This window comes from Podarcis erhardii, assembly GCF_964252035.2.
Source record: "Podarcis erhardii genome assembly, chromosome: 7".
In the NCBI taxonomy this organism is placed as follows: Eukaryota; Metazoa; Chordata; class Lepidosauria; order Squamata; family Lacertidae; genus Podarcis; species Podarcis erhardii.
In genome coordinates this window covers 65,800,149-65,824,059 of record NC_138511.1, presented here as the reverse complement: position 1 = coordinate 65,824,059, position 23,911 = coordinate 65,800,149, and the positions used below count along the sequence as shown (strand labels likewise).

The following is a 23,911-nucleotide window of genomic DNA, read 5'->3' as shown; positions in this document are numbered from 1 at the left end:
AATGAAAGGTCAGCATTTTGTATCTTTTTCTCAGATACAGTTACAAAGGTGAAATTCCCTGAGACAAGACGGTGACTTTGAGCAGATAGAAGAATGCCTGTCTCTCATCAATGAGAAAGAAACCACTTGCTCTATATTTCAAGGCCAAATTAGACATGATGGTGGCAGTCCAGTCTGTTTATTCATGTGTTGTTTCTGCTCATGTATAGTAGGGGGAGAACTGAAGTATTACACCAAAAAGGACAAGCAAGAGAACATAGCTGGATGTTGCCCCATCATGAATCTAACCTCAACACGGGCAGTCGTTGCAGGCACTTTCCTCCCACCCTTGTGGCTTATCTGGCACTGGAATCAGACTGCAAGAGAAGTGACTGGTGTGATCAAAAGCAGGCAGGCAGGCAGGCAGGCAGGCAGGCAGGCAGGCAGGCAGGCAGGCAGGCAGGCAAAGTACCGTCATTACACTGCACTAAGAGCCCAGGTAGGTCTCTCAAATGATGCCTAGGAGCCACTGTTTTAATTTTCTACAATGTTCCTGATGTACCATCACTCTGGAGCATTGCAGAAAATTAAAGTGGCAGCTTTCATAACCAGCTGCCTATCAGAATGCCGCCAACCTGCCCTACCACGTAAACCTGCCAGGGCTCATCAACATAGGAGGGGGTGCACCAAAGGATACTTTGGTGACAGCCCCCTCAGTCCTGGAGCTGGCCCCAAATGTCAAGATGAGGGGCAGGATTCAGCACCCTTCACTTGTCATGCTCCCTTTGGTATAAAAATTACATGCTCCTCTTTGCTTTATACATAAAGGGGGGCAGGTAAGCCCCACCCTGCATAATCGTTCACAAGGCATGGTGTGCACACACCATTTGAATGGCAGTGCCTATCAACCGAGGGGGGGAGCTGGCCCCCTCAACTATTTTATTGGTGAGGCCAAAGGGACCTTGGCCTCTAGGAGTTGGCTCCTATGAAAGGGGCAGACATATAAACAAGTGCAGCTACCACCATTAGATCTCGTTTGGTGCGTGCAAACACACACACAGAGCCATTATTCATGGCCAAAACTTGACAGCCAGAGAATTAGATTTCTAAGCCATTAAACTTTGGCACCTTTCCTTTTAGAAGTCAAGCACTGGAAGGAACAAAAAACTTCCAAGTGAATTGCACATGAAAATGGTTTTCAGTCCTGGCTGCCTGCCCCTCCTCCCCGCTTCAAAGCACAAATGGCTCCAGTTACCTTCAGAGTTCAATTCACACCCAATGGTGCAACTCAAGTTGAAGGGGAAAGGGTGAAACACTGTTGCAGCCTGACTCTGGCAACACAACAGTCATGTTTAGGTGTGAAAAAAGAGAAGACGAGCCTATACTGAGCAAGCATGATTTGTTTTTTTGTGTTTAAAACAAATGCAAAACAGAAAAAAAATAAATTCCTAGTCCTAAAATTCTGGCTGTGGTTACCAGGTAGGTCCAGATTTATTTATTTTTCTTAAGTGACCAGTCTCAAACTGCAAGATTGCTGTAAACTGGAAAATCAGTCATTGTTTTTTGGGGGGCATAATTCCTAACAAAACAGGAGACCATGCAAGTCTGTCATATTGTGGGAAAGTGAGGAATCAAGCTAGGCCCAGCCCCCATATCACTACACCTATCATTCACACACTGCTATCAGGGAATGCTTGAGGAATTCAGTCTTCACGAATGCCCTGACCCACAACACTTGGACTGGACTGGTGTGCACACTGGAACTTAGCTACCCAACAGATGTCACACTTCTCTGAAAGTCACAATGTAGTCCTCAGCAGCAGAGATAACCAGGAAAATATGCATTTAAACAAACATGTATTTTGAGGCATTTTTTTTTAAAAAGTGCATATTACCACAGAAGTAAAGAAGGGGTGGCACGGCACACATAGTGACATATCTGTCCGTCCCTAATTGCTACACCCTCAATTCCTTTTCAGGCATTCAAAAGTGAACATGTGATGAGAGCCGTGGCCATGTATGCAAGACTTTTTCACAACATCTCAGTCCCTGTGAGAGATCTATGCATCTGAAGAGGGGTGGTTCTAACTCCATTCAGCTGAATGATCATGCAGAAGCTACTAACACACTTTGAAGCCCCCTTTCCCACTCAATACAGGAAATTCTGTGCAGGGCGGGGTGCTGGGGGCTAGGGCATGGGCTCCCCCTTAAGCACCCCCTCAGTGTGTTGCTTAAACACACCAATAGGGATTTGGTTGCTTGTTTTGTTGGCATGTGTCCATCTGCTTCACCTAGACCCTTTGCAGAGTCCCAGTTTAACATTCCACACCTTCATGAGTTCAATTCTGCAGATGCTCAGAAGTAGGATCTTCTCAGTGGTAGCACTCAAATTACTGAATCCATTCCCAGGAAAGGTCCAAAGCTCTGACTTTATACAGATTTTAGATGGATAAATGTTTCACTTTCCCGCACGGTTTTCTGGAAGGTAGCCCCCTAATTCTATCCCGTATAGCTGACAAGTGTGAACATAGTACATAAACCTAAATCTTGAAATTTTCAGGGCTTGCCCATTACATCCCCTCTGGCAGTGTCCTTTGTATCACATGCATACCTAGGCTTGTCATTGCCATTGAGGAATATTAATTCTAGAAATTTGGGGCTCTCCAAAATTAGTATTTAGAAGACAGGGTTGAACTAAGGTAAAAGAAATTGGGGGTGGGTGCAAGTGAGGGGCGGGCACGTCATTCTATTCCCTGGACCCTAGCCTCCTAACCCTGGTTAATGGTTAGCTAATATTACACCTGTACACCAGCCCTCAGTAATCAAGTTATCCGATCAACATTTCATCCCAGCTGGAGGCTCAAATTTTCCTATTGTTCTTACATCTAGCAGGGTATGACACACCAGCCAGAATACAAGTTCTATTACCTTTCTCTGTAAAAACCCTTTCTTTATCTGTATTACAAGGCTTTCGCTTTCATTTTAATCTTACAAAGACTCTCTAGATTAAAGTTTTGCTACATCCTTAAATGCTTTGTTTGCCAGAAATGTTTATAGTACGACATATAATTTAAAGTAGCCTTTTTGAGTACATTAATTGGTATAGATCAGGCATAGGCAAACTCAGCCCTCCAGATGTTTTGGGACTACAGCTCCCATCATCCCCAGCTAAAAGGACCAGTGGTCAGGGATGATGGGAGTTGTAGTCTTAAAACATCTGGAGGGCCGAGTTTGCCTATGCCTGGTATAGATAATTTCCAAGTTAGTAAATACACATTGCCAGCAAGTTAGATTATCCACATGTTGAGCTTGCAATACCCTAGGAAATCAGCTCTTTTGTGAAATGTGTTAATAGTTGGTCTTAAAGTGTCACAGGCAGCTGGAGGAGGCTAGCTGTCCTAAACTCCCAGCAAAGATTCTACATGAAAGGCATCTTGGAATCTATTGCTTCCACTTCTATTAAAGTGATTGTGATGCTGTAATGATTACAGAACTGAATCCAGAACCTGCCGGACTTTCGAGGTCAGCTTTTGACAGGTGGGCAGAACTGCCTGACTGTCAATCACCTGAACTTAAAAATGAAATTAGGTAATTCAACTTCAAAGGAAGAATTGGAAGTGTTTTGAATTCAAGAGGGAGCTGGAAAGACCCATGCCAAAAGGGGGCTCAGGGATTATCTATGTTTGGGAACTCCTTGGTGGGCATGATCCTAGAGGGGCTTTCAGTTAGCACTGAATTTAAAAGTCACCCTTTAGGCCCAAAGCAAGTCAAAATAAACTCACTCTACTTACCTACCTACCTAATCTCACAAAATCACACACACTTGGACCAAATTCTGCTGAAAGCTTCTGGCTATATATTGAATGCCTCCAAAGGCACACCTTTCCCCGATGTAAAATTAAGAGTTAAAGTATGCTTAATGAATACTATATCATCATTCTAATCTAAAGCATGAACCAGCCAAAATGAATATTTTTTAAAGCCCCACTGAAACATGTAAGCAGCTAATTTCTGCTCATAGCCACATTGTTCCTGGTGAATTACAAATAAAATACAATAAAAATATAACTTATTGAAATATATATTTTTGTCATTTGCGCTACAGTGTGTGTTGTAAAGCACCAGGATGCAACTGGGCCTTATACAACTGTTCTTTTTTTATAACAGTTCTACAAGGCCCAGCTGCGTCCTGGTGCTTTACAACACACACTGTATCACAAATGACCAAATATATATATATATATATTCAATAAGTTACTGCAAACTGACAAATAATAGACTCTTTTCACTGCTTCCCATTAGTCAGAAACATTGTTTTTACGGTGCCACAGGTGAACGAAAACAACTACAAATGCAGAAAAAGGAGGATGCTGCGATACATGCTCTCTGCACCAAAGCAACCCAAACAGCAGTAATAATCAGAACAATGATGGTACACTGAACACTGGCTGATAATTGTTCTGCAAATGTTTTGCTTTTAGCTGCTAAATCTCAGTTACAGAGGCAAACTAATACAGTGTTTCACATTTCAGTGCTTTTCTTCCATGTTAATTGCCAAAGGATGCTAGGTCATGTGAATCTTCCCAGTCATTTAAGATCCTCAAAGCCTTCCTCTTGGTGCCCCCAGTTTTGAAAGTTAGTATAGGGTGACTGGAAGGAGGGGCCTTTCTGAGGCAGCATCCCAATGGTGCAACACCCACACCTGACATGTTCACTTTGTGCTGGCTCTGTAGTTTTAGGTCACAGGTTAAAACTGTTTTAAATAAACAACAACAACAACAACAACAACAGCATGGTCTGTTAACAAACCACAAAGTCTGATGTCAGTACTGCTTTTCAGATTTTGTTATGCTACTTATCATTTAATGCTTTGCTCTTTTTCTACTGATTTTATTGAGTTTGTCTTTAGTAATTTAATGGTATTTTAAATTATGTTTTCATTTTTTGGAAGCTGTTTTGAATTTTATTTTTAAATGTTATTTACTTAAATACATTTATATCCCACTTTTCTTCTATCATGGAAACCCCACGCTTGCTACCCTGAGTTCCAAGCGGCCTCCCACCCAGTCACTGAACAGACCCTGCTTAAGTTCAGCATGGAGTCGTTTATCATATATGCCACAGGTAAAATAATCTGGAAATACCTATACTTTAATAATAAAGCAGAATTGGGGACTGATGTCTCTGAAAATATGTTGTGAACCTTTGTTCTACTTTTCAATTCACTTGTCTTCGTTCTTGCATGGCACCACTTTAAGCCCAGCTCCTGAGGAAGCTGGCTTGACTTCAACCCCCACATTTCAGAAATTATGGGGAGAACCTGGCATCCAGGAATTTCCAGGGGTCCTGGCTCCCTGCAAACCCATAACAGTATGCTCTTCGACGCTATTATTCTATATCCTTAGAGGCAAGTCCCATCACTCAAGGGATTCACTTCCAAATATGTATGTACTGTACAAAGTAAGGGGAAAGCCCCTACCGCCATCCCCAGCTCTGAGTTAGGAGCTAAAGATAGAAGAGTCTTGCCCTCACAGTTGTGTCAGTCTACTCCTGCAACCACGGGGATGATCTTTGTCCGCCTCTTCAGTTCTAAACTTGGACTCAGGCAGGGGATTGTTTTTGTGCTGGGCTGCCAAGGCACTCCAAGCTCCTACGCAGCCCAGCACCCAAAACAACAAGCCTCAGCCTTTTATTCCAGTTTGAATCTGGAGAGTGTGAGAATCTGTGTAGTTGTGTGGTGCTTCTGAGAGCAGAGCAATGCAGTTACTGGAACAATCCCAGCTCAAAGCTGGAGAAAGGCTTGGACTCTGCTTGCCATACTCACCAGAAAGTGACAAAATTGTCAACATGGCAAGTGGTATAGTCAACTATGGTTTTGGGGTTCTAGCATTTTTATTTTAGGTTTTGAATGAGTGTTGTTTTAGCAACAGTCACAATTGCCCCCAGACCAAGCCTTTAACCTCAGATTAATTTTAGGAAACCAAGATGTAACTTCTGGTTTAAATATTCTATATAAGTTCCAGTACATATTTTATGGCTAATAATGTTTACTCTCCATCACTCTTCCCACCCACGGGATGAATTTACTAGCAAGCATTTCTATGAAGTGCACTATATATTCATCACTTGCAATTCTACTCCAGGAAGAAACATTTAAACACACAAAATCAATAAATTATTTCATCTTGAAGACTATACCATGTCAAAATCCTGTTGTATTAGGAAGCAGGGTCTTTAATCCAGTCTTGAAAATGTGATGGTATCATTTAATCCAGAATTATTCAGTTCTCACATGTGAGTAATATTCAAGAAATAACATTAATTTTTGTATACCTCAAGAAAGACACTACTAGAAAAAGTAAGAAGTATTTCCAGATACAAATGCATGCAAAGCACAGGTAAATATAAGAAACTGTGCTCATTAGCCCGATCCCCAAAATTAATTATTCCTTCCTGTGCAGACCACAGGAAAAAAATAGTTGTGTAATTCTGCAACAAGTAAGCTTACTGTAGTTAACGCCATAACTAGGAACAGAACTCACAGATTCCTAGTTCATTTCTTTAGATATTGATCGCACAACAATACTGCAGAAATAGATTGAACCCAATCCGAACCATGCACAAACCCAAATCCTTTAAAGACATTTTAACTTACTGGGAAAAGAAACAGCGAGAAAGTAAGAGTCGAGAGGAAACTAGGTCACTAACATATCAACCTTACCTTACCAGTGCATCTGGTTTGCTTAGCTGGTTATTGGGAATACAATTTTCCATTAAGTCTTTATGCGCACTGGGGCTTTTGCTAGTGCATTTCTGTTTTTTATCATTCTTAGCTGATGCAGAAGGGATGCTCCCGTTAGTTGCACTGTGGCTGCGAGGTGAGGAGTTCACAACTCCACTAGCATTTTTGTAATTTTTGGATGATGCAGTGCATGAGTCCTCTTTTAAGAGGTTTTCTGTACTTCCCACAAGATCATTATTCAATCTTTTACTGTTGATATGGTTCTCCATATATTCAATTTCTTGTATTTTAGAGTCTACAGGTTGCAAAATATTGTTATTTATTCCAAGGTTATGTTTTTTGGCATCCTTATCTTTTTCTTTTCCTTTTTCTCTATATTCAAGTTCCGGTAATGTTGAAGATAACTTTTTATTGGCTGGAATGCCTCCATTGTGTTGCAAAAGTATAGAGGAATCCATATCAGACAATCCTTTGGCTGCTGCAATACCAAAAAAGAAGAAAGAAAAGAGGCAATATTTAAAACTTAAATAAGAAGTATCACATATTCTCAACCTCATGTCCTCCTCACCATTTATTTTAAGGATATGAAAACAAATAAACAAGCAGTTTCTTTTAACACAGAGAAAACTCATACAGGACATATAGGAAATATTGTATCACCAGTCTCACTATTTCCTATGTTTAGACTGTGAGTGCTGCTGCTTATCTAGTAAAAACAACGCTTTCTTCACACAAGGGTGGTGGGGTTCAGCCAAGCTTGCAGAAGTACAAAATTATTTGGGGAAAACATATAACTGTTTTTTGGGGTGTGGTGTGGTTGAGAGAACCTAGACACAGCCCAGTGAAGTCTGAGTGTGTTCAGCAGTCACAGAATGCTAACAACTATTAAGAGGAAACACAGAAAACTGAGTTGGGGGAGGGAATGAAATGGATTGGCTGTAATCCTAAACAACAGCACTCCAAACTACAACATTTTGTTGCATATCCTTAGTAATAATAATAATAATAATTTATTATTTATACCCCGCCCATCTGGCTGGGCCTCCCCAGCCACTCTGGGCGGCTTCCATAGAAACCAAAAATACAGTAAAATATCACACGTTAAAAACTTCCCTGAACAGGGCTGCCTTAAGATGTCTTCTGAATGTCAGGTAGTTGTTTATCGCTTTGACATCTGCTGGAAGGGCGTTCCACAGGGCGGGCGCCACTACTGAGAAGGCCCTCTGCCTGGTTCCCTGTAGCTTTGCTTCTCGCAATGAGGGAACCGCCAGAAGGCCCTCGGCGCTGGACCTCAGCGTCTGGGCAGAACGATGGGGGTGGAGACGCTCCTTCAGGTATACTGGACCGAGGCCGTTTAGGGCTTTAAAGGTCAGCACCAACACTTTGAATTGTGCTCGGAAACGTACTGGGAGCCAATGTAGGTCTTTCAAGATCGGTGTTATATGGTCTCGGCGGCCGCCCCCAGTCACCAGTCTAGCTGCCGCATTCTGGATTAGTTGTAGTTTCCGAGTCACCTTCAAAGGTAGCCCCACGTAGAGTGCATTGCAGTAGTCCAAGCGGGAGATAACCAGAGCATGCACCACTCTGGCGAGACAGTCCGCAGGCAGATAGGGTCTCAGCCTACGTACCAGATGGAGCTGGTAAACAGCTGCCCTGGACACAGATTTGACCTGTGCCTCCATGGACAGCTGTGAGTCCAAAATGACTCCCAGGCTGCGCACCTGGTCCTTCAGGGGCACGGTTACCCCATTCAGGACCAGGGAATCCTCCACACCTGCCCGTCTCCTGTCCCCCAAAAACAGTACTTCTGTCTTGTCAGGATTCAACCTCAATCTGTTAGCCGCCATCCATCCTCCAACCGCCTCCAGACACTCACACAGGACCTTCACCGCCTTCACTGGTTCTGATTTAAAAGAGAGGTAGAGCTGGGTATCATCCGCATACTGATGAACACCCAGCCCAAACCTCCTGATGATCTCTCCCAGCGGCTGCATGTAAATGTTGAAAAGCATGGGGGAGAGGACAGAACCCTGAGGCACCCCACAAGTGAGAGCCCAGGGGTCTGAACACTCATCCCCCACCACCACTTTCTGAACACGGCCCAGGAGGAAGGAGTGGAACCACTGTATGACAGTGCCCCCAGCTCCCAGCCCTTCAAGACGGTCCAGAAGGATGTACTTAGTCTAGTACATTTCTCCATTAAAGCACCCTGAAGAGTTGTCTGCAATATGACTGTTCTCATGATGCATAAACCCAGGAATCAATACAGCAACTACTTTCATAAACTTTAAATATTCAGCAAGATTTAAAATACTAAGGAAAGCTCATTTAACCTGCTTCCCCAAAGGGAAAAAGTAGGGTGCCTACCTAAATAAATCTTATTCATTGCTGATTTATGGTTAATTAAATTTTCATATGTTAAAAATGATTGTTTGGAATCAAAAGGCACTTTCCCATTATTTAATGTCCAACCTGTGTGTCATAGCAGAGGAGTCCCTCCTGCCTGACGGAGGAGAGCTAAGGAGGTTAAGATCGTGCTTTTCACATGCAGTTTTTATAAATACTTGTATTTTAAAAATACTTTATAAATTCCACTGCCTGATTAATTAGGTAATCCTTTTAAAAAATCAAAAAAGTTTTTTTAAGTTGCTTAATTAAATTGACTGAGAAAATTCTAGAGTCCTAAACACACACACACAAATATTCACCCTGCCCCAGGAAAAGTAATTCACTGATCTTATTGAAATCAAGAATATAAAACAGCTAACAGCTTCAGAATCTCTTCTTAACATACAGAAGATGGAGTATTAATAAGCCAAATGAATAAATAAGAAAAGAGTTCCAAGGAAAGTCTCCAGCAATGCTGCTATTGCGGTGGTCAGATGAGAACTGAATGGGAAAGCCCTCATCTCTCTTGGGGATGCTTAAAATGGCCAATGGTTACCTCCAAAGGAGAGGAGACGAGCAGGGAAGTTTCCAAAGACATCCTGCACAGGTGCAGAACCCAATAACATGATTGCACAGAGACAAGACCAATTGTTTATGTTAAGAGTGGATTGTGTTGGTGCATCTGGATTGAGAACCCGTGGTTAAGAGCAGGAAGAGTGGGAAAATGGCAGAGTAACAAGGCTGGTTCTAAATTTGCAAACCATTATGCCTGTCCCAGGTCTGTGCTAAGCAAAAACTTACCTTCCTCTGCTTCTCTCTCTTGCCTTTGTAGCATCTGTTGTTCCGGGGGCAAAGCTTGCTGAAGAAGCTGCATGTAAAATTCGTTTTCTTTCTGCACTTCCTTTTGTTTTCTTAATCGCATTTTATAGCTGACATAACTTTTGAAGCCGAAGCCCAAAGTCACAACAGGATAGCCAATACTAGAGAGAGAAAGAGAAGAGGGGACTTTGTTAACATAGACAATACAAGCAAACTAATAAAATGCCCAGCATGCCACAAAACATAATCAGGATTACTGATACATTCTTTATCAGAAACAGTTGTCTACAGAAAACAACAACATGGCCCAGCTATTCACTTATAAATAATCACACTTCAAATTGTATGAAGAGAAATGTACTTCTGGATTAGGACCATGAATAACTCCACTGCAGGCTATCAAGAGAAATGACAGAGCAAAATCTTATATGTATCATTTATTGATGGTGTTGGCAGCACTACTGGGTGATGAGATCAGAGCTAAACAAGATAGTTACATTAAACAGGTGAACACACATGGCAGCACAGCCTAAAAAATGTGAAACAAGGAACCGGGGTGGGGTGGGGGAAGAGAAGTCCCTTGCTCAAGTCATCTGGCTCAAGTGCAGACTCTCCCAAAGTCAGGGCTGGGGACATTCAAGCTAGGGAGCCAAATGCAGCCCTCTAAGCCTCTCTATGCAGCCTCCTGGACCCTTACGGGGCACACCACTCACTAGCACACTCTGCACCCACTCTCTGTACTTCTGCTTAGCTGAAATGTGTTCTTGAACTGTAATAATGCCTCTCTGTTGCCTGGATGGAGAATGGAGACATGTCTGTGTAGAAACCTCTGACATTTCCATGTCTGGAATTCCATTTTGCCAGAAGATTTCTTATTAGGGAATGCATATCTTGGACGGAAAAGGGTCCCCAGTACCCCTTATCCAAGTGGTAGCTAGAATTACTGCTCAACTCTGCTGCTGGAAGGCTTCTGTGCAGCCAAGATGTTTAGCTTCATCAGTTCCATAGTTTTCAGATCACAAGAGCACCATGGCAGCCTTTGCACAGTCAGTCTATCACCACATTTAACACTTAGCAGGGACAGTGACGGCAATGCTTGTGGGGTAGCTATTTTGCTCCAAGGATGGCAGAGGATTGTGCTACCCTTATGAAAAAATTGATCCATGTATTGAAGTTATGACCCAGGTGGCCAAAACCTCATGGGGGAACTGTGAGCCAGCACTCTCCCTCAGTCTAACATACATCACAGAGTTATTGTGAGGACAAAATGGCGTTGGTGGGGGGAGAAATGTATGCTGCACTGAGCTCCTTGGATAAATGTTGGGGTTAAAGATGAAAAGGCAACAATAATCTTTTCTCTGATGAACCAGCTAACAGAAAGTAGGAATCCAGAGCGGACAGAACAGTTACATTTTCAGCTAGGAGGTGTCTGAAGGAATTTAAGTAAGCTTTTAAAAAAATTGCACTTGGCATTCACCGTGTTAGACCACATACATTATATTAAAACAGTACATTATTTTTTTACATCTAATTACATTAATTACCCAAATTAATTATAGTTTTACAACCCACTAATTTTAATAAAAGGTGTGGTCCATGGCTTCACTGCACCAACTGAACCATGTTGACTTCAGAAGAACTTCACTAACAATTAATGCAACTGTAGCCTCTATGAAGGACGCGGGTGGCGCTGTGGCGCTGTGGGTTAAACCACAGAGCCTAGGACTTGCCGATCAGAAGGTCGGAATTTTGAATCCCCACAATGGAGTGAGCTCCCGTTGCTCGGTCCCTGCTCCTGCCAACCTAGCAGTTTGAAAGCACGTCAAAGTGCAAGTAGATAAATAGGTACCGCTCTGGCGGGAAGGTAAACGCCGTTTCCATGTGCTGCTCTGGTTCACCAGAAGCAAGCTTAGTCATGCTGGCCACATGCCCCGGAAGCTGTACGCTGGCTCCCTCGGCCAATAAAGCGAGAGGAGCACTGCAACCCCAGAGTCGGTCACGACTGGACCAAATGGTCAGGGGTCCCTTTACCCTTTACCTTTAGCCACTATGAAAGTGACAAATAAATTCAGTAACCAAGTTTTTAAAATTGTAAATGTAAAGAAGGTAAGCTGTTGGGTAATGGGCAGCAATTTTAAAAGGAAATTATATATTGGGTAAAAAAGCCAAATTAAATATGTAAAAGTCCCCCAATACACATACAAACTGGCCATGTAAAATTGCAAGGAGAAATCACAAGCAGCACTAGTACAGTGGCCTGGTTCACACATCATGCTAAGCAAAGGTGTTTTTTAAACTAATTCTCTTATTCCCAATTTATTAAAGAAAGAACAAACAAAAAAGGGGAGAAAACAAACAAACAAAGAAACGCAACACAACAAAAACATCAAACTTAATTTGCACACACAGATCAATATATGTCATCCAAATATCTGAACAGGTATACAAACAAAGTTGATAGCACTTTTATAGAAAGTACATTCAAATGTAGTACTGTAAAGCCATTAAGGTCTTCAGACCATTATATAATAGATGGTGAATATTTATCCTTCCACACTAAGTCAGGGTTAAAGTTAACCATAATTAATAGGTGTCTGGAGGATGGATCACTTCATAGAAGGGATCCCAAGGATCATCTAGTCTAACCCCCTGCAATGCAGGGGGATCAAACCTGCAACCTTGCCATTACCACGCTCTAACTGACTGAGCTATCCAGGGGATAGGGTTAGGGCTTAAACCGAGGGTAGGGAACCTCCAGCCTATGTGTCAATCTTGGCCTGCAAGGGGACAAATTTGGCTCATGAGGCCTACTCACTAATCAGCTGATGTCATTCTGATGAGAAGATTGTACCAGCTGTTGCATAGGGCTTGATTCTACATTGGCTGTGTGCCCCAGCTGCCCTGCTGGTGCAGGCAGCCAAAGCAGCAGGATTTAACCTCCATTTTACCCCCAATTATCAACTGGTAAGTTTTACTCTGTGTGTCTGCTCTGTTATTGGGAACAGGCATTGCTGTTTAAAAGTCCTTTTGCAAATAGCCCATGAATAAACCACAAGTTTAAAAAGCAGCACACTGCTATATCTATCGAAAGTGCTTATGAGGGTTCAGCATAAATGTCTGGGAAGCTCCCCCACCTGGCCACGCTGACAGAAAAATCTACCTCTGTTATGACACACTATTCAGTTCAAAGAACTCTGAAGAATTAAGTTTTCACAAATGCAGCTGTAACATGCTTGACACCTTTGATGGTTAAAGTACAGTCTGCTTAGGAATAACAGATGAGATCATACATCTGAGAGAATACTACAAAGAAAAAGAAAAACAGTGACAGCGAAGGAACACTTACCAGTGTGCAGCGAAAGGTCGACAAAGGTCTACATGAAAGTTTTTGAGATCCTTAAATCTAATTGCTGCTTCAATATAAACAAATAGTATCCACAGCGATACTGTTGGTAAGCACACGCCCCTCTCTGTTGGAGACAGACAGGCAGAAATCAAGCATCATAAACATCCAAAAGGAAGTCAGAAGTCTTAAGACATGGCTTTTATAAACTAAGAAAAATAAAATAAAAAGCTTTGTTATGATAGAGCTAGAACTAAAATGCATTTCCCCTTTGAAACCAGCTGGCTATGGAGATGTGTTCTGTAAGCAGTTTGAAGGTGTTTAGAAATTAAATGAAGACAATAGATTGGAAGAAAAGGTGAAGTCCTAGGAAAATAAGGAAATTAGTACTCCCTTAACAAATATATATATGACTTTAAGGTCTGAATCTTTCATTTAGTGGTTGAGGGAAGTTAGCTTCCATAAATTAGAGAACAGCACTTTGTCTATTTTATTCTGATTATCTAACTGACTGAGTAAACTTGTTATTGCTGTTTAGAAGAATTAAATATATTGCTGATTATCCATTGTAGTTGGACAAAGTCAAATCCCACCTTGTTTATCTCAAGTTTTTCATAGCAAGAACTAGATTACATTTGTGAATGTGAGAGTACAGAGCAGCAGAATGAAATTCCTCAGGTGATGGTTGCAGACTGGTAATACCTGCAGTAGACCTCTGACAGGTTGAGGTGTCATAGTATTTATTTATTTATTTATTTATTTATTTAAATCGATACATTGCTTGATTGTAAAAATCTTCAAAGTAGTTTATATAAAGAAAAAAGCAATATTTTTAGTAAAAAAAATTAAAACAACTACGTAAAAGATTCAAAAAATTTAAACCATCAATCAACTAAAAACACATCAGCATTCTAGACATCTGGGTAGCCTTGTCTAAGCTAAAATGTTTTCAGCAGTCACTGAAGAGAGTTCACTGAAGGGTCTGTCTGATACAAATAGTATGTTTAGGAGAAAGCAAATGCTCTCTCTCGCCATCTTTCACAGCCGCAAGAAGGAGACTGAAAGCTATTGCTTTCTGTTTTAAACTAAGCTGCGGCTCCTGTGACACCAGGGAACTGTGGTTTGCTGAAACTAGGGCTGGTGAGAACAAACCACCTTCAAACCATGGTTCTGTTCTAGCACACCATGGTTTAAAGAAATGAGAGTTGCATAACAAATGTGACAGGGAATGATGGTTCATTTAAAATTGAAAGTGTCTTCTCCTTGCAGGTATGAAAGAAGAGACAGCATCACTATTCATTCTTTTAGTGGAAAACAATGGTTTCTCACTTCACATAAGACAAGCCTGAAAGTCTTTTTCAGAACATATTAAATAAAAATATGTGAAGTTATTTGTGGCACATCAACAGCTTTAAAGAACCAACACACTTCCAGTTGTCCAAAGCTGCTCTCTATGGTTGCCTGGAGACAATTCTCATTGACCACAGGCAGCCAAACAAGTGGCTATTTAAAAAGCCACCTACATGGTTTCTGCACCCAATTGTTATCAACACAGTGCTGGAAGAAGTTATGGGGAAAGGGTACCTGTGCTGCTAGTAGCATATGAATCATCACCATAAGTATGTGTATGAAACAATTTTGTATCTTCCTCCAGGAGATCTCCTTATGTTTGCAAACTACCTATCAGAAATCTAAGATTCTTAAGTAAGAAAAAAAGCAGTCATAGTTGGCAAACGTCCCTGAAAGACAACTTGCCAATTAGTAGACGTTTCCCCTGGAATGTGTCTATGACACAGTTCAGTTTTTTGCAGATTGCCAGGAGATTCAACAGGCAGAGCAGTGTCCTGCATGATCTGAGCATGTAACTTAGAATATGCACTAGAATCCTACGCAATGCATAAGTTCTACAGCATGCAAGTAAATGTGGAAAGTATGCCCTGAAAGAAAGCAGAAAATGCACACCCTGAAAGGCCAAGATCCCTAATGCTAAAAATGCTCTAGTGCAGTTCACAATACACTGAGTGCCAGGCCTTGGACTCCAGAGCTCATTCTCACATAAGCAAGCTTGTTTATTTTATTATTTTATTATATCTATATCCCATCCTACCTCTCAAAAGATCCCATGGCAGCAAACACATAAAACATATCCAATATTGATGAGGACCGGGAAATGTTACGCCTGAAGGCTACATTGTATATTTGAAGACTAAATTCAAATATATAAAGACAATTTGAATTCGGTACTACCAAATTAAGCAACAGTAGGCTGATCTAACTGTGACTACATGTGGCTTTTGAGAAAATAAGCAGTAACCATTATTTTGCATCATGCTCTAAGATTTACATTTACCGTTTAGTGTAATGAATGTGACCTACCTGTGTGCCAGACATACTGTACCCAAACATACGTGCTGGCAGCAAAAAACAACCACTGTATTGGTATGAAGAGCAGACATATGATATTTGATGTAAATGCTACACAGACGAAAAATACTGAAAAGGCCTACAGAAAAGGGAGAGGGGCAGAAGAAAGAGTATGTTAAAATTTAAAAATAATTGCACTGAACAGTCTTCAAACAATGCATTTCAATGGTTTCTTATTTAAGCTTTTAATTTTTTTATGACTCTTTTATATGAATGGCAAGTCTTTTGTTATCAATATTTTCCTGTTACCATTGTTTCTGATTACTACTGCATTGTAAATGGGCATTTCTTTTACCATAGATTCATATCAGTCACTCCTCAATTTATCTCACAAACCAGATACACACAATTTAAAAAAACATGCTTTTCGTCATGTGTTGTTTGGCCCTATGTCACCACAGTAGTCTTTCTGACACCATATCGAGAGGACTAACTGTAGCAGCAAAGACAGCAAAAGCGTGTCTGAAGACTAAGTTATTGCAGTTTGAGCAAAAACATACTTATCAGAAGTCTTTGTATCCCTGCAGTGTGCAAGCCTGCTGCTCCATCAACAGCATTAGTGAAGAAAAATCGTGCCAACCATTGTGAAATTGATTCATTGATGGATTGCATTTTTGTCCCAGGAGCCCATGGTCCCCTGCTCCATTTTAGCCTCTCAGCCAACCCTGTGGTTAGGCTTAGAGAGAACGACCACATTCACATATTATGACAAACTACAGTTTATTAGGAATGAGCTGCAGCAAGACTTGGTCTCAGACCAGCTGGGAGGGAATGTGCAGAAGCTTTTGTTTTTGCTTTTGCTTAACCACAGCTTGCCATGTTATCCAGATTTGGAACTGTGGTTAATAACTACAGTTAGTTTTTAAAAGCCAGCTTTATTTATTATTTTTATTTATTGGACAGCAATGTTAAAAAACCTTTAAAAGGAGTACAGTACAATAATTAAAATGACTGGCTTCATAGTTAATAACTATTGTTTGACCTTGATGACACAAACCAACCATAGTTAAGGAAAAGCTTCTGAACTCATCTTAGCAGTACAGGAGGAAGAAAAGTAAACTACACAATCCTGAGGTTTGCTGCAGCTCATCACATCTCACTAAGCTAGGGTTTAATGTGAAAGTGACCAAAAACTGGTACACACACACACCAGCACTTTTATATTATACATACCAATCCCTGGTATCTGAAGGAATCATAAACACTCCTGATGAAAAGCCAGAATGGCCACAGATATTCAAATCTGAATTCCAAAACAAAATCAGCCAGCAGCACAAGGGCCCAAACTACCAGGAATTTCAGGTACAGAAACGTACTGAGAAAGAGAAAAAAAGAAAGCAAAGCATTAATTTAGCATACATAGGCATTACCAAAGCAGTCAAAGGAATATGTTTTTCTTGTTGAAAATAAATACATTTGAGGTAACACTATTATTACATGAAGATGTAATATTCAGGGAAAGAGGCAGTGTGTTGAAAATGGCATTACTTAATTGAAAACATTTTTTAAAACTTGTTTACTTAAGTTGTAGAGCTTTATAGATCTTTGGCACTATTGTTTTCTTTTGCCAGTTTCATGCTGATGCTGGTTTAAATTTGGTTGTGATATGTCCATGCTGCATTTTATGTTTTAAGGTCGTTGTTTTGTTTTGTTTTTTAAAACACAACTGTACACCACCTAGATATTTTTTTGTTAATGGACAGATAAAAATGTAAATAAATAAAAGTTACAAACATGCTGATTGCTTTCACACAGCATGATACAGGTAAGCCAAAAAGCTTTGATGTACATCATGGCTTGTTTGGAGCAAAACAAACTAAAATTGCTAGTTTGGATGCTACACCAGGAATATATTTTGTTGCTCTCACTCAGAGGGAAGTGAAGCAGGACCTATCTTCACAATTAAATTACTGTAAACCATTAACTATGGTTTATCATGCCATATGAAAGCAGTCAGTGTATGTAACTATGGCTTACTGTGACATGTGAACAGGGCCACTGCCCTTCCCCGCCTTCTCCCTCGCTTCCTCCCTCCCCCTGAGGTAGAATTCAAGGGGTGCCTCTGCAGGCATGCCACCACCACTGGAGGAGCAAAGAGAAGCAGCTGTGGCAGCTTTCAGATTCTCATGAGAGCCCCATGAAATCACATGGAGGTCTCCAGAGGCTTCATGCAACCTTCCTGAGACCCTGTTAAGTGAGGCAGATCTCACTGGAAGATGCAAAACCCCTGGTAAGTGAGGCTTCAATGGGGACCACAAGTTGGGGTCCAGACAGTGTGCCCCTAGGTATAGATGTATATTTACGCTGCGGCCAAAACAAATTTCTGCTCCTTTTTAAAGAGGCATATTGCACTACTCTAGAGAACAGATTCAGCTAGCAGCTCTTTTCATAATTAGAAAGAAAGTATATTTGTCACTGTTGTTAATTTTGGTTTACAGTTTTGGGGCATAAGTTTGCAATGCTCACATAATTTGTATTTTGCACAAGTAAAGGATGCATAAGTCTTGTATTTTTGCCCCAAATTGAATTCCACATAAAAATCAGAGGATGACAATGCCAAAGTCAATTTGCAGCAATTTGGAGTCCATAACTGTCACATGCTTATAAGAGTAGTACAAAACTTCAGTTCTCATAAAAGTTCAGAGAATTAAGTTGGTGTGAAGGATAAAACTGTTTGCAGCTACACTGCATACCAGCACTGCAGAAAGTGTGAAAAACTATGAAGCTAAGTACTAACAATAGCCTTATTTCATTAAAACACAGCAAGATGCCCCACCTCAGAGTAAAGAAAAGTACCTCAGAAAACAGTCACTGTTTACCAATTAATGACAATGATTATTTCCTAATGCAAGGTGCCATGTAGTATCTTTGCTGGATTAACTTTCAAACAGCATATGATCACAATTGTTCAGAGAACCACAAGTTGTCTCACATACAAAGCAAGCAGGCATGGGTTATTTATCCAAAGCTTGGTTTGTTTTCCAGATGCTGTTGCCTCATGCCTCTGTAGCTTGGCAAGCATCAGGGATGGTGGGGGTCAAACAAATGATACTGTAGTTAAGTAAGGCTGTTAGGTTCAGGCATAATGCCAAGCCATAGTTAAAACAGGCCATGGTTCATAAACCAAAAAATGTGGTTTCACATTGTGGGCTGCTGACAGAAAACAAACTATGGTTACTCCACTGGGCTTCAATGTTCAAACAAACCACACTTTGGCTAAACTGTAACTTGGAGTTATGTGCAAACCACATCACTGATAAGGCTCACCTCAGCCTTCTAGATTCATTTACACCGCAATTACCTGCATTTCACAGATTTTAAAAGGTAGGTGTGATGGGATAGTGAGCTGCTTGTGCGTAAAAGCTTGATCCCTCTGGGGTTTGGCTGGTCATCCAAACCGATGCACTAACGGAGCCCCCAAAGCATGACTCCGTCAGTCGCTGGTAGAATCTGACAGTGGGCGTCTACGGAATTTACGCCAACATAAAAGCTCTTTGACAGACATGCGCTTTCGAGACTCTCTGCGTGACAGTTTCCGGCGAAGGGTGGGCGTTCCCAACGGGGGTCCCGTTACCTCTCCACTACTCTCACTGGAAGCATCCCAGAGCCTCCCCTCCGCTGTGACTCCTGCACTCCCCCTGCTGGTTCCCTCTTCTGCTGCAGATTCTCTCCTATTCTCCTGGAGCCTGTCCACCACCTGTCTCTCCGATGGCAGTTCCCTGACATCCACCTCCCCCCCAGGGCCCCCTTCACCCCCTCCCGCCTCCTCTCCCACTGGCGGTGAGGGCGGAAAGCCCCTGAAGGAACTCTCCTCATCGTCCGAGGATTCTAACACTTCCAGCCACGGCGTACCGTCTCTCTCCCCGTCTTCCTCTTCTTCGTCGGAGTCGGCTTCTTCACCCACCCCTGACTCTGGGAACCCTTCAAACTCTCCTTCCTCATCGGTGGTCCCAAAGTGTTCCCTTCTAAATCGAGCTACGGGTTGCGGTTTTCTTGGGAAACGCTGATGAAATGTTTCTATTAAAACCTCGTCATTGACTACCTCTGCTGGTACCCAAGTGTTTTCCGACTCTGCTTCCCCCTCCCATTCTACCAGATATTCCACCTGATTCCCCTTCCACCTGGAATCAATGATTCCTGCCACGTTCATGTCGCGCTCTCTCTCTTCTATCACGGGTGTTTGGGTGGCCTCTCTCTCACGCTCCCCCCACTCGCGTCCCTCTCGGTACGGCGACAGTAATGACCTGTGAAATACTGGGTGTAATTTCATGTGACTGGGCAGCCTGAGTTTGAATGCCACTGGGTTGACCTGCTGTATGACCTCAAAGGGTCCCAATCTTTTGGGCCTCAATTTCTTACTCCCGCCCTTGAACGGTAGCCCTTGGGTGGACAACCACACCCGGTCCCCCACCCTTATAGTTTCACCTTCCCTCCTATTTCTGTCTGCTTGCTTCTTATATTCTTCCTTGGCTTTCTCTAAGTTAAGTTGAAGCTGACGGTGGATCGCCTCCATCTCTTCAAAAAAATATTCCGCCGCCGGCACGCTCCACCTCTCCCCTCCCTCTCCTGGGAATGCCCGGGGGTGACACCCATAATTTGCCAGGAAGGGACTCATCCCTGTGGACACGTTCTCCGCGTTGTTGTAGGCAAATTCTGCTAGAGGTAACTTATCCACCCAATCATTTTCTCTGTCTTTTACATAACACCTCAGGTATTGTTGTAAAACCCCATTTGCCCTTTCCGCTTGCCCATTGGTTTCTGGGTGCCGGGCAGTTGAGAAATTGAGTTCTACGTGCAGTAAGCTCATAAGTTTCCTCCAGAACCTGGAAGTAAATTGTTTCCCTCTGTCGCTGACCACCCTCAAGGGGGCGCCATGCAACTTGAAAATATGTTCTACAAACAACTTGGCGGTTTCCTCCGCTGTGACTGCATGTGAACAAGCTATAAAATGACACATCTTGGTTAATTGATCTACCACCACCATGACAGCTGTTTTGCCTTTGGATTTTGGCAGGTCCGTCATAAAATCTATGGATACTGCCTCCCATGGCCTTTCGGGCGTGGGTAAGGGTTGTAATAGCCCCGCTGGCGCCACCCTCTCTCCTTTCGCTCACTGGCACCTGTCGCAACCCCTGACATATTCCCGTACGTCCTCCCTCACCTTGGGCCACCAAAACTCCCTGGTAACCAACCACATGGTTTTGTGCTGTCCAAAATGTCCCGCTGTGGGGCTGTCATGCAACTGCTTGAGTACTCTGCCCCTCAGTTCCCCGTCGGGTATGTACAGTGCCCCTTTGTAATACAACGCCCCGTTCTTTTCTTCGAACCCCCCTGTGTTCTCCTCTGTCCTCCGGAGCTCTCTGAGTTTCTCTTGGGCGTATTCATCGTTCTCCGTACCCTCTATCAGTTCCCTCTGCCCCACCAATGCCGCCCCACACACCCAGCGGTCTTCAGGGATTACATGCCTTGCCTCAGGCGCTCCCTCCCCCTCTAAGTACTCAGGTTTCCTGGAAAGAGCGTCCGCCCTCACGTTCTCGGAGCCGGGCACGTAACGAATCTCAAAGTGGAATTTGGAGAACTCCTGGGCCCATCTCACTTGTCTCTGGTTCAGCACTCGGGCTGTTCTCCAGTATTCCAGATTTTTGTGGTCAGTTCGGACTTGAACCTTGTGCTGCGCCCCAATCAGCAAGTGCCGCCATTTCCGGAATGCTTCATGAATGGCGAGCAGTTCTCGGTCGTACACTGTGTAGTTCCTCTCTGATTTGTTCAACTTCCGCGAGAAGAATGCACACGGTCTCCATTCAGACGTATCTTTTCCCGGCTGGAGAAGAACGGCCCCCACCGCTCGGTCTGACGCGTCAGTCTCCACTCTCATTGGTTGTTGTAGATCCACGTGCAAGAGTTGCTCTTCCGACGCAAACGCCTGCTTTAAGCGTTCGAACGCTTGTTGCGCTTCTCCCGTCCAAACAAATTTCTTTTTGCTACTAAGACAATCCGTGATGGGCTGTGCTGGTCCCAGGGGGGATGAGGTACTATTACCGTAGGCCAAGATCAACAGGGAGCCGGGCGGGGTAGCAGGAACGATGGTAGGGCAGAAGCAGGAAGCCAGGCGAGGAACCGGAACACTGGTAGGGTAGAAGCAGGAGTCCAGGCGGGGAACAGGAACACTGGTAAGGCAGAAGCAGGAGTCCAGGCGGGGAACAGGAACACTGGTAAGGCAGAAGCAGGAGTCCAGGCGGGGAACAGGAACACTGGTAAGGCAGAAGCAGGAGTCCAGGCGGGGAACAGGAACACTAGTAAGGCAGAAGCAGGAAGCCGGGCGAGGAACAGGCACACTGGGAGTGCCGAACAAGGACTGGGTAAAGCAGATACTTCACAACGACGTTGCTCCCGCAACCTGGGACCGGGCTGCCTGACCTTTATCTTCTTCTAAGGCCGGGGGCGGTCCCGGCCCCCAGAAGCCCCGCCTCTCTTGGCCTTAAGGCGAGCACTGCTCCTGGGAGACACCAGTTCCCTTCGCCTCTCTGCCCTAAGCCTCTGCAGATCAGGAGAGGCCGAAGGGTTACTGGGCCCCGGGGGAGGCTCACCTGTAGCCACTGAGTCTTCCAGCACCTCTGGGGCCTGAATGATTTCACCTGGTGCCTGCTCTTGAGTTTCCTCAGCAACTAGGCCTTGCCCCAGTTCAGCCGGCCCTGGAGGCGGGGACTCCTGCGCCGGCTGGGATTCCTCCGGATCACTCTCAGACTCGGAATCCCAGGCCATCACATGGGCGCTGTTAAATGGGCAAAGTTTTTGATGAACTTCCTATAGAAGTTTCCGAAGCCCAGGAACCTTTGCACGTCCTTCTTGGTCTTTGGTGTTTTCCATTCCAGTACCGCTTGAACCTTGCTGGGATCCATGGCCAATCCCTTGTCAGACAACCGGTACCCCAGGAATTCCACCTCCTTGGTATGAAACTGACACTTCTCCAGTTTCACCCACAGCCGGTTTTCTCGCAGCTTGCTCAGTACCTCTCTTACATCTCGCACATGCTGCTCCTCATTGTCTGAGTACACCAGAACGTCGTCTAAGAACGCTACGCAGTTCTTGTAGAGCAGTGGCCCCAGGACGTGATTCATGAATGATTGAAAACAGGCGGAGCCCCCTTGTAATCCGAAAGGCATAACGGTGTACTCAAAGGCCCCCAAGGGGGTGAACATAGTGGTCTTCCACTCATCCCCCTTTCTCACACGTATCAAGTTATATGCCCCCCTAAGGTCCAGCTTGGTAAAAATTTTCCCTTTTCTCACCCGTGTTAGAATGTCATCAATTCTGGGCATAGGGAAAGTCACTGGTTCTGACACTGCATTTAGGGCCCTGAAATCACATACAAGCCTGGGCTTGCCCGTGTTTTTTTTGTCCACAAAGAACACTGGGCTGCCCCCCACCGCTCGTGACTCTCTGATGAAACCTCGCTTGAGATTCTTGTCAATGAACTCCCTTAACTCCTGCATCTCACTGTCTGACATTGCATACAGCTTGCCCACTGGCAATTGTGCTCCTGGGAGTAAGGTAATTTGACAATCAAAGGGTCTGTGCGGGGGCAGTTTATCTGCTTCTTTTTCGCTGAATACGTCAAGCAAGTCAGCGTATTGTGGTGGCACCCTCCCTTTGTCCATCACTTCCATCCCTGCTAGAGTGCCCCTGGCGCCTGCCTGAGCCTCTCCCTCCTTGCAGTGTTCTAGGCAATGTGCTGATCCAAAGGAAACCACTCTCTGATGCCAGCCTACTAGCGGATCGTGTAGCGCCAGCCAGCTCATACCCAAGATAATAGGAGCTCCTCCCAAGGTGGCTACGTTAAACGCTATCAGTTCGGTGTGTCGTGCCACCCTCATTATCATTGGTACAGTCTGTTGGCTCACTTCTCCTCCCAACAGCTCCCTCCCATCAATCGTGGTAACCTGCAAAGGCTTACTCAATGGGATAGTCTGTATTTGGTGTGCAGCTGCAAACTCTTTGCTCATGAAATTACATGAGCTACCTGAATCCAATAGCGCCTTTATCTTCAGTGGGTGTCCGTTTGCCAGTTCCAGCAACACCTCTATCACAAGCGCTGGTCTTGGAGGTTCCGGCGTGGGCACATTCATTACTCCCTGGCCTGGCTGCTGTGCCCTGATGTTGGCAACCAGGCGTTGGCTTTTACTGGCTCCGTGATTTCTTCTTCCTCCTTCCCCCCA

At 43.6% G+C, this 23,911-nt stretch overlaps 1 protein-coding gene across 1 annotated transcript in view; it reads right to left on the bottom strand.

Moving 5' to 3' along the window:
• The window catches only part of MACO1 (macoilin 1), an 84,309-nt gene that overhangs the window by 22,066 nt on the left and 38,332 nt on the right, over nucleotides 1–23,911 (bottom strand). Inside the window, exons 2-6 of the mRNA XM_081869019.1 lie at nucleotides 16,869–17,010; nucleotides 15,648–15,774; nucleotides 13,275–13,398; nucleotides 9,911–10,089; nucleotides 6,701–7,199 (exon numbers count right to left, since the gene is read on the bottom strand). Coding sequence (XP_081725145.1) covers nucleotides 6,701–7,199; nucleotides 9,911–10,089; nucleotides 13,275–13,398; nucleotides 15,648–15,774; nucleotides 16,869–17,010 — 1,071 coding nt within the window. The remainder of the gene's footprint in view (nucleotides 1–6,700; nucleotides 7,200–9,910; nucleotides 10,090–13,274; nucleotides 13,399–15,647; nucleotides 15,775–16,868; nucleotides 17,011–23,911) is intronic.